Source organism: Alligator mississippiensis, chromosome 2 (assembly GCF_030867095.1).
Source record: "Alligator mississippiensis isolate rAllMis1 chromosome 2, rAllMis1, whole genome shotgun sequence".
NCBI lineage: Eukaryota > Metazoa > Chordata > Crocodylia > Alligatoridae > Alligator > Alligator mississippiensis.
In genome coordinates this window covers 133,096,762-133,107,405 of record NC_081825.1, presented here as the reverse complement: position 1 = coordinate 133,107,405, position 10,644 = coordinate 133,096,762, and the positions used below count along the sequence as shown (strand labels likewise).

Sequence of the window (10,644 nt, the reverse complement as noted above, 5' to 3'; positions counted from 1 at the left end):
ATGTTTAAAAACATTAGAATAGAAATACACTTTGGATGTGAATTTAATCCTACTCTGTCCCTCCTGTTCGCCAATCTGATCACCTGGTTGATAATATGGATAAAGGCTACACTAAGTTTATACTCACTGAATAGCTCCACTGTACTACAGGCTGCAAATCAGCAGCGAGCAAAACTCAGGTGATTTGTTTCAAATAAGGCTCAGGTTTGTTCTTATTCTATATAGTTTCAATTTTACTCAAAACCCAACTCTTGTTTTTTTTATATGCTAGAAAGAATGTGTCATTTTGGTTTTGCTGAAGTTATTCTGAAAGCCGGCCCATTCTGATTTGAAGGGAAAGAGGACATAGGATGCAGTTCTGCCCCGGAAGTTAGACAAAAACAAAACAAAATGAGTGTAAAATATTTCAAAACAGATAGAGACTTGAGTCTGGCTATAGAAACCAAAATTTAATTAATGAAAAAAAGGAAAGAGATATACCATATTTTAAATATGTTTAATACACATAAAATATATTAATTTTGTGTTGTTTAAATCACTACTATAGTTTATTGATGATAATAATAATAATATAAAGGCTTTAAATCTTTCCTTTGCTTATATAGGTTTCTCTTTCTTTTGTTCTTGTGCTGATAACAAACTGAGTCTTCCTAAATAAAAAAATGACTTTCAGTAAAGATGAAACTAGGCCACACAGAGTTCACTAGCAGCTTGCGAAGAGCAGTGCATCTGGATATCTCACCAGTCCCTGAGTAAGATATTCATGTTCCCCATGGTTGTTTTGGTTCCTCACAGGGAACATCTGAAGTAAAAGCTGCCTTTCTTACTCCGTAAGGAAGGCATACACATGCATTTGAGACATCAATTTCAGTCTAAAGTAGGGATCCATTTTTTAGGGATCACAAACCTTGGGCTGCCCACCTTCTGTGTCAGCAAAAAAATAATATTGGGTGCAAAGCAACCTTTGCCGTTCTAACCACCCACTTTCCAAATGCACTCCAGCAGTTCGTTATAGAGGCAAGCATCCCAGTTTACACCTACAGTTCCATTAAAGCTACAGAAAAGTTTGTGCACATTTTTTCAGGTACAAATTGTGTATGTAAAAAACGTCCTTTGGAGAGTCAGACCCATGATCTTTCGACTTTATTTTATTCTTTCATGATGCTCTTTCTGGAGATTACAATGGTTTCTCTATCAGAAATAGCGGGCATTCACTCTAACTGAAAACAGTGTCCAGAGAGGGCCTGGTGCAAATCCTCCTGAGGTTTCCATTGAGTATTGGATCCAGCCCAGACTGCATTCTTAGCTGAAAAATTGCAGCAACCCAAAAGTGCACAGCTTGCAAACTATGTCAATAAGTTGAGGTAATAGACCCGTTTCATTTAACCATCTCTATACATCCTAAGACACCTTTCATAATTTACTGGCTGTGTTACAAACAGACTAGAAATGCCACCATCTTAAAAAAAAACAATGAAAAACTAGAACTTTGGAGACATAATACCCGTTTTGCCCAGGGTCAAGATGCCACAGATAAACTGTGAAAAGTATCTGAAAGCACCTCAAAGCATATTTAGACACCTAGGTGCTTTGTTTGTAACTAAGCGCATTGCTGCTTCGGCTGGTGTTGGTCACCAATATCCCTGTGGAGCTGGTTGAAGAGAAGATGAAATTAAACAGAGATGGACAGAAATGGAGGCAAATTGTTTCAAAGAGATTTTGTTCCACAGAGATTCAGCAGTGGCATGTACAGCTCTTATTCCCCATACTGGGCTTTGTGGCAAATCAGAGACAGAAGGAGGAACCACCAGTGAAGTCCTTGTGGTTTCTCATATAGAGGTAGCAATGGTGGGTCATGCAGGGGGTTGAAGGTAGGATAGTAAGCTTGGATCCCCTAACACCAGCAGTAAACATGATGGCATTCTTTAAAAAAGTTTACTGAGATCTTTGCAGGGGTTGGATGCAAAGGTCTCATTTTAGGGGCAGGTTCGTCATCACTAGGGGACTTTCTTTTGAGGTTTACAATTACTTCTCAGTTGCAGTCTTATGCAACAGATTACCAGTTATCCTCTGCTGGGATAAAGCCACCAATGGAGTGGGAAGCTTCCCACCTATAGCTTCCTTTTTTGCGAGTTAGCTGCCACAGCAGGAAACTTAGAAGGGCCAATCCTGTCTTCATTTAAAATATAATTCCCAAATTATATCTGGTGGGCATTTGTCTCCCTTAAAAAATACCCACTTGTTGGCTTGAATACAAAAGGGAAGGTTTCTTTTCTGCAATGTAATTAACCTTCTTGTTAGGGTGGAAGTGAGGGTGAGGGTGGGGGTGGGTTTCCTCTCCTCCCCCCGCCCACATACATTGTTATTGCACATTAAGCACCAAACAAAGATACATCCTGTGTTCCTGTCCTTCAAGTATACTGTGCAAGATGGAAGAAGTCAGCTAGGGAGGCAGTAATGTGGTTGTAGCATATGATTGTGATAAAGATCTTTTAAAACAAAATTAAAAAATAACTTGTGCTTCACTGAATACACTAAATATGCTTCATAGCAGAATAACAGAAGCTTGCTAGAAACACTGAAATCCTCTTTTATCTTAGCTTGGATTTCCCTTAGACCTGCTTCCTGCAACTTTCCCAGGCTCTTAGTAGCCCACATGGCAGCAGGGAAAGCCAGGCTTTCAGTAAATGGAGGGAAGATGCCCTGACTTAACTACAGTCTGTCTAGGTCTTGAGCTCTGAAGGAGAGACTTAAGCCTAAGACTGCTTAGCAAATATAGTGGCAGCTAAGATATGCCCTCAGCAGAGGAATTGGATAGAAGAGCTGTGGGTATCCCCAAACCTTTGACAGGCTGCAGAGTAACTCCCTGTTCCTGGGGAAAAAAGAGTAGATATACTTTTAAACTGCTAAAAATAAATACAACTTTTTGCTCTTTTAGGTTAGTTCGATTGAGTCCATTAGTCTCCTTTTCTGTGTCAGAACCATTCAGAGCTCAGAAATGAGGAAGGTGATCTCACACATTAAAGTAAATATGTGAGGGATTGATTGTCACATCTCCAACAATGAAGCTAGTGCTTGCTTTGGACAGGAACTGACCAAAACTGTGCAGGGATAGATACATTCAATAACACCTTGGTATATACTAGTATGACCTGCATACAGCCTGAGAAGTTATATCCACTTTGGGGTTTGTGCTAGATGCCAGTTTTTGAGGTAATCCAGGTTCGGAAGTAAGTCACACGTGTGTAGACCCCAGGCTTATTGGGCTTGGCACATTCATCTCCCCAACTCACAATTCCCACAAGGTACCACATGGATCTAGAATCTGGAGTAACCAGTGGCCCACCAGAGTCACCCTGCAGAAGACAAATAAACAAAGGCATTTAATTTAGCAGACAGGGAAAGATGATTTTTTCTACAGACAATAGGCTATGAAAGATGATGCTGTCCTCCAATGAGAGATGCAAGGAGCATTATTATAAGGGATACCATCAACTTGGAATTTAGTCAACTTCTAAAATCTGAGTTAGAAGTCACCTGTATTGCCCACAGAGCCCTGCTGCCAATTTCTATGGTTTTACAAATCCCATTACTCATTTTGCTCAACACCAAGAAAATTATCATTATTTTTTAGCTAACATTCCCCTTTTAAATAATCTTACATATTACTTGTAACTATAGTAGGTGAAAAGAATTCTTTCAGAGCAGCAGTTTCTAAGTTGATGGCACCTTTTCCAAAGTTAAATGCATTAGCCTCTCCCAACATTTTTAATTAAGCTATTATGCAATAGTATCACTGTGAGATTGATTTTAGAAGATTACCAGATTATAAGAGTGAATTTGCAATCCATCTCACTGCCCAACTTTACTGAAATAAATAAATGCTAACAGTGCCTTTCAGTCTTGAGCTTTTCTAGGCAGAACAAAATAGGGACAGGGAAAATAGGTTAATGAGATTCAAAGTGTTTATATTCTGATTTTATAAAAACCTGCATATACTCAATTTTATGCATATTAATTCAATAGTCAGATGCAGGAAGTAAAGTGTGTGCAGTAGGGGTGTGTGAAATGGGCCCTATTCAGTTCGGATTTGCCCTGAATCAGGGACAGTGATTCAGTTCGTTGATTCGGATCACTGTCCCTGATTCAATTCAGCTGAATCCAAATCTGAAAATTCGATGCTGATTCGGAGAATCAGCGATTTAGACATAGACACAGCTTTAAAAGTTTTTTCTACATACCTTGAGATAGCAGGCACGGCTCGTGAGCACTGCAATGCTGGGCGGATGGAGCGTCCCACAGGAGTGCAGGAGGGCCCCCTCCATGTGCTTGGCAGTGAACCTGGAAGTGGGCCAGAAGTACTTCTGGTCCACTTCCGAGTCTGCCGAACAGCGCGCTGCGGGGCCCCCCGTGCCTGCCCGGCTCAGCAATTGGCCACAGGGAGACCTCGGATGCCCCCCCAGATCCAGTAGGCACCAGACACTGAGCCAGGAGGATGCATGGGGGTCCCAGAGCGCTCCCCGCCGGACCCAAAAGCAGACCAGAAGTGCTTCTGGTCCACTTCCAGATCTGCTGCCAAGTACACTGGGGAGCTCCCCATGCTTCTGTGGGACACTCTATGTGCCCCAGCATCGTAGTGTTCACAAGCTACCTGCTACCTAGAGGTATGTAGAAAAAACATTTAAAGCTGTCTATGTCCAAATCTCCAAATCTTTCTGAATCTTTCTGAATCAATTTGGAGGGTTCCGATTTGGTTCAGAGAGATTAAAGGGTCTCCTGATTCAATTTGGATTCAGAGATTTGGCCACCAAATCGGGCCGAATCTCCACCAAATCGAATCAGGGACTAAAGCTTCGCACAGCCCTAATGTGCAGATGTCTTAGTAGGACTGGACCTAACAAGGGGAGCTGGTAAGTTGCTTAAACCAAATATTTACACCTTTTTAAAAAAATGTAATATTAATAGACATGACCTTCTAACAATATTGTCATAGGAACAATTTTTGTTTAGAATTTCCTTCTAAGAAACTTTGTAGCATAACACAAATAAGTTTATCATTTCATGTGCATCTAGATATATTCTAACTAGCTTTAGCGACTGTTTCAGCTATTATTCCTGTGTTGGAGCTGGCTAAGTAGCCTGTAATTCCAAAAAGTATACCTAGCACATATTTAAACCATAGGTACAAAGCTTGATATCCTCCAGTCCAGAGTTTAATTTTAATGAATAGTTGCACATTTTTGTTAACAACTCAGCCACTTCATTCTTGAACTCCTTCAGAACTCTTGGTCAGACTAGTCTGGCTGGTAATTTTTTTCACATTTTACACATCATTCACATCTTTACTACCTACAAAAAGCATCTTGACTAATACTCAAACTCAAATCTAGTGAAATTATGGTTCAGATCCATCATATTTTCTGTCAAAGTATGGCTCCTTTATACTGCCAAATCTGTATGGAGCACCCTAAACATAACAGCAAAACAGATGCAGTTTAAACCTGCTAGAGAAAAACAATTCAGTAATCAAGAAGTCAGTAGCTACATGAAAGGATGGAGGGAGATTGAAGTAACCACAGGAAGACAGTAGGAAGGGACAATATTTGTGGAAACAGATATGGAGTGAGAAACCACAGAGGACCTTATGGAGAATAAATAGCCAGCATGAGGCAATTTTGAACTGCAGGGCTATAATGCCACCTTGTGTCTTTCAAAGTTTGACATGAATCAGAGTGTTATGGGCTAAATTGCATGTAAAATTGTTCTTTCATTTTTACCTCCAATTCCTTCTTGATTCATTTAGAAGGAACAGCACAGAGAAGCATGTACAATATTAGTTAAGGTTGGGGACTATGGTACTGAATGATAATTAAAATGACTTTTGTACTAATTTTCAGGTACACCTACCTGACAGGCATCTACTCCTCCTTCCAAGTATCCTGCACACAACATCCTCGGTGTAATGACACCATTGTACACTTCTTTTCTGTTGCAAATTTGTGGGTCTATGAGTTTTATTGTTGCTTCCTGAAGAGCATTAGGGCTTGGGCCTAAAGGGAAAATATATTTCAGTGTTTAAAAACTTAAATCATTTGCATTATCTAAGATGTGGAAGGAACAGTTAGGAAACATCTCATTTTCTCAAGTGAGACAGTCCATTTTGGTTGAGGTAAAAAAAGTGTTCAGTCTTGTACCACATTCCCTAGACTGAGGAAATATTCAGAGTTGTTTTACATATATTATATATTTAATACCATAGTGTGATGCCCTCTGTTGGTGTTGTGAGTATTCACCCCGCTCCTTGGACCTGGCTCTCAACTTTCCTGCCACATCTTGATGGATCCGATACTAAAGGGAGGGGTTCAGTGGTGTTCCTACCCCAGCCCGGGGATGGTAATACTCATGGGGTCGAGGTGGTGGTTCTGGGGCTCTGCCTCCCCTACACCCCAGTCCACTCACCAACCATGAAGGCTGTTGCTCCACTGCTCCAACTCATGGCTCTGTGCCCTTATGGCCTCAATTTTGAGCAGGTGATCTGGATTCCAGACTAGTTCTATTGCTAATTCAATTCCTAGCTTTATCTAATTGTGTAACAATGGAAAGCCGCCTGTCTGCAACTCAATTTGTGACTTTTCTAAATGGGTATAACACATCTTTCTTAAAGGGACTGACAAATCCCAGTCAATGTTGGCACCCTCTTGTGCCAGTGTCACAGAGCACTGAGGTGCCCTGTTCCTATGAAGGGAAAAACTGCTGGGGAAGGAGCCCTAGCAGGGAGGAAGGAGCCCAGCTGTTGGAGGGAGCAAGAGGTCACACCTGCCAGCGGTCAGCTGATTGAAAGGGGCTGGGCCTGGCTCCTTTATAAACCTAGGAGCTGAGGCCAGAGGCGGTTCCCTGCAAGCAGCCAAAGAGGAAGGAGCTCTCTGCCATGGGAGAGAGGAGAAGCCTCATACAGGAGCAACATCTAACATTGCTGAGAGATAAAGGGTTACCAGCAGGATTGAATGTTGTTATGGCCGGGTGGCTTCCATTTATGTTATAGCCTAGGGGCTTGTGGTTGTGTTGCTGTTTATCACTGGTGGTTTGGGTGAGGCTATTAGGGGTTGGAGGAGGCCTCATAGGGGACTCACACTATTGTGGGGACCCAAGCGCCAGTGAGGGCGCAGCATTTGGGGTGTGCAGACCCCAGCCCTAGAGAGGGGCAGCATTGAGGAGAAGCCCCAGAGAAGGGGCCAGCATTGTGGAGAAGCTGCAGTGCAGGCACAGTGAGCCCCAGAGAAGGGGGCAGCATTGTGGAGAAGCTGCAGTGCAGGCACAGTGAGCCCCAGAGAAGGGGGCAGCATTGTGGTGAGCTCAGAGAGAGGGCAGCCTTTATTGAGACAGCCCCAGAGAGAGGGCAGCATTACTGAGAAGGCCCCAGAGAGAGGGCAGCATTACTGAGAAGGCCCCAGAGAGGGGGCACTACTGAGAAGCCCCAGTGCAGGCGTGGTGAGTCCAGAGAGGGCGTCACATTACTGAGGAGCCCCAGAGAGGGGGCAGCATTACTGAGAAGCCCCAGTGTAGGCACGGTGAACCCCGGGGGGGGGGGGGGGCACCGCTGAGAAGCCCCGGTGCGGGCGTGGTGAGCCCAGAGAGAGGGCAGCCTTTATTGAGATGGCCCCAGAGAGAAGGCAGCATTACTGAGAAGGCCCCAGAGAGGGGGCACTATTGAGAAGCCCCAGTGCGGGCACGGTGAGCCCCAGAGAAGGGGGCAGCATTGTGGTGAGCCCAGAGAGAGGGCAGCCTTTATTGAGATGGCCCTAGAGAGAAGGCAGCATTACTGAAAAGGCCCCGGAGAGGGGGCACTACTGAGAAGCCCCAGTGCGGGCCCAGAGAGGGCATCACATTACTGAGGAGCCCAGAGGGGAGGCAACATTACTGAGAAGCCCCAGTGTGGGTGCAGTGAGCCCCGGAGAGGGGGCAGCACTACTGAGGAGCCCCGGAGAAGGGGGCATTGCTGAGAAGCCCCAGTGTGGGCGTGGTGAGCCCAGAGAGGGCACAACATTACTGAGGAGTCCCAGAGAGGGGGCAGCCTTACCGAGAAGCCCCAGTGCAGGCTCAGTGAGCCCCTGAGAGAGGGCAGCATTACTGAGAAGGCCCAGAGGAGGGCGGCATTACTGAGAAAGCCCTGGAGAGAGACAGGGCTGCAGAGAGCCCGAGTGCCAGAGAGGGCACAGAGAGAGACAGGCCTGCGGACAGCCCAGGCGCCAGAGAGGGTGTGGAGACAGAGAGAAACAAAACAACGTCTGTTACACCTGTGAGGCTTGGGGTGTGGTACAGGGGTGGTAGGAGCCACGCATAGCCCATAAGGCTGGGGTGTACGGAACACCCGAGACAGGAGAACCGTGGCCAAGAAGACAGAAGGCAGCCTCCCTATCGAAATATATAAAATCAAAGTCGTGGTAGGCGAGAATTGGAGGGTGCGAGTCGGCAGCTTGGCACAGTAAAGGAGGCAGCAGGGTCGAGCACGGCAATCCTGACAGCCCTCCTGTTACAGCCACTCACTGTACAAATACAGATGCATTGCTGGCATCAAAGAACTTAAGATCTAAGGGTACCTATACATGTGCCCAATGCCTGCTCCAATGCATTCTAATTAGAACGCATTGGAGAAGACTCAGTTAATTGAGTCTGCTGGAGTGTTCGAATTAGAAAGCTCCAGCAACCTCAGTGTCAGACATATTCAGTGTCCCTGTGTTTCAAAATGGCAGTGGGGGCACTTTAACTGAAGCTCATTGAATGAGCTTCAGTTAAAGCACCCTTGTTGCCATTTTGAAGTGCTGAATATGCAAGACACTTCAGGCATTTTAATTACAGCAGCTCCCAAGAGCTGCTCTAATTAAAACATCCTCCTCCCTGGAGCATGTGTAAAGATACCCTAAAACAGAAGGGACATAAACAAAATATTGGAGTTTTCCTTTTTTTTTTTGTTTCAGTGACTTGTATCTCTGTTTCTTGTAGCTTTACATCACAGAGCAGGGAAACGTGGAATGTATTTTTTATAATTAAACCCACTTTTTAATTATTTGCATGGTTTTAGCTTTGTTTCCTAAATGAGATGTTTCCTAACAGAGTTCTCAATGGCCATACAGCTAGAACTACTAGGTGACAAGACTCACCATTAATGTAAAGTATAAAATGTTGTCTTCTGTAGGCACTCACCATCATTGCTAAGTGCTCCCCATCCTGTGACAACTGCATAAGTGTTATATGGAAAAACCTGGTATGGGTCTGGCAGGCAAACATGATGTACAATGCTTGTAATCTCAACCTGTTTAGAGAGTTTCAGAAGGGCAATATCATAGTCAAGGCCTGGATAACGGTACTTCTCATGAATAATAATCTTCTTGATGAATCGTGTTATGCTTGGTGGTCTTAAAAGAGGTCCAAAGGTAGCTGTCCATTTGTGTGGGTATTTTACACTGGAAGAAATTAAAATACTGTAAATATTTCACTTATGGAGAGAAAAGATCTTGAACTTGGTCAAGTATACCTACTCCAAAATCCCACAAGATTCTTGGGAGATTTGGGGTGAATGGAGAATCAGGCTGGTGATACCCCAGATGAATTACTGATCCTGCCACCTAAGGACTGTGGGGAGTCAGAGAGCCAATATACAAAGCAAATACAGCCCACTACAGCAGTTCACTGAGTGGAGCCATGCCAAACTTGGCCATTTGCTGACTCTTAACCCCTTCTACTGTGACATTGCCAATCCCTCTCCAAAGGTATTGGTTTTCAAATATGTCATTATTCATCTCAACCAGGAATGAATTCTGACTTTTTCAGGGAAAAAATCATGCAACTGTCCAGGGGCAGGATGGGATGAAGTAGTCTATCAGCTCAAAAACTGTCAGAGACTGGTCCACAAAGTTCTTTAAGCACCTGCCTAGCCATTGATTCATTAAGGAGTTAGGTACTTAGAAAGGAGTTAGGCATCAATTCTGCTGTGGATCTGGGCCAAGCGGTGGTAGCCAGGCTCTGCCTAATCTTAGGCAAAACACAGTCAGGACACTATTGCAGTTGCAATATGGACTATGGACAGTTGCAGTGCTTGGGGATTCCCTAGAGCATCCTTTAGAGTCATTTTTCAAAGTAACTATTTTCTCAGGCTCCAGCTGGATTATCAAAAGCTCTATGCCTTGAGATGTTGAGGGAGACTTGGCATTAGTTCAGAATGCGACACAATTTAATGCATGGGTCAGTACACAAAAGACCTTCCTGCCAACTCTCTGAGCATAGGGACTTACTCTTTAAAGCAATGAGCTGCAGACAGGAGCCATACATTACTAATCAGTGTTGCACCACAACGGTGGATGTTATTCAGCTGTAAGCTAGCTTGCCATGGCCAGTCGCCAGCATCTGCAGAGACAATTCCATTGACTATTCTTGCTGACATTGACTTCACTGTTCTATTCTGTCGTGTTCCACAAACTGTTGGAAAGGAGAAAAAGAACATCATTTGCTACACTGTTTTGTAAGAGAGCCTATTGACTCCTAGGTGGCACATATGCAAAATAAATTGTTACATCACACAATCCCTCCACCAACCCCAAAATTCAGGCTCTCCCACATGCATCCCATCAGCTAAAAGCCTGAATGAAT

At 44.0% G+C, this 10,644-nt stretch overlaps 2 protein-coding genes across 2 annotated transcripts in view; both read right to left on the bottom strand.

The window, feature by feature from the left end:
• Window positions 1–526: 526 nt before the first annotated feature.
• Window positions 527–6,075, bottom strand: LOC132248268 (transmembrane protease serine 11C-like; the record flags this gene model as incomplete). The annotated part of the gene is made up of 2 exons (XM_059721305.1): window positions 527–3,356; window positions 5,908–6,075. Coding segments are annotated over 2 exons (330 nt in total), but the record flags the coding sequence as incomplete, so codon positions are not given.
• An 872-nt stretch (window positions 6,076–6,947) lies between these two features.
• Window positions 6,948–10,644, bottom strand: part of LOC102566451 (transmembrane protease serine 11C) — a 59,425-nt gene continuing 55,728 nt past the window's right edge. The window contains exons 7-9 of the mRNA XM_059721304.1: window positions 10,290–10,473; window positions 9,202–9,461; window positions 6,948–6,973 (exon numbers count right to left, since the gene is read on the bottom strand). Coding sequence (XP_059577287.1) covers window positions 6,948–6,973; window positions 9,202–9,461; window positions 10,290–10,473 — 470 coding nt within the window. The remainder of the gene's footprint in view (window positions 6,974–9,201; window positions 9,462–10,289; window positions 10,474–10,644) is intronic.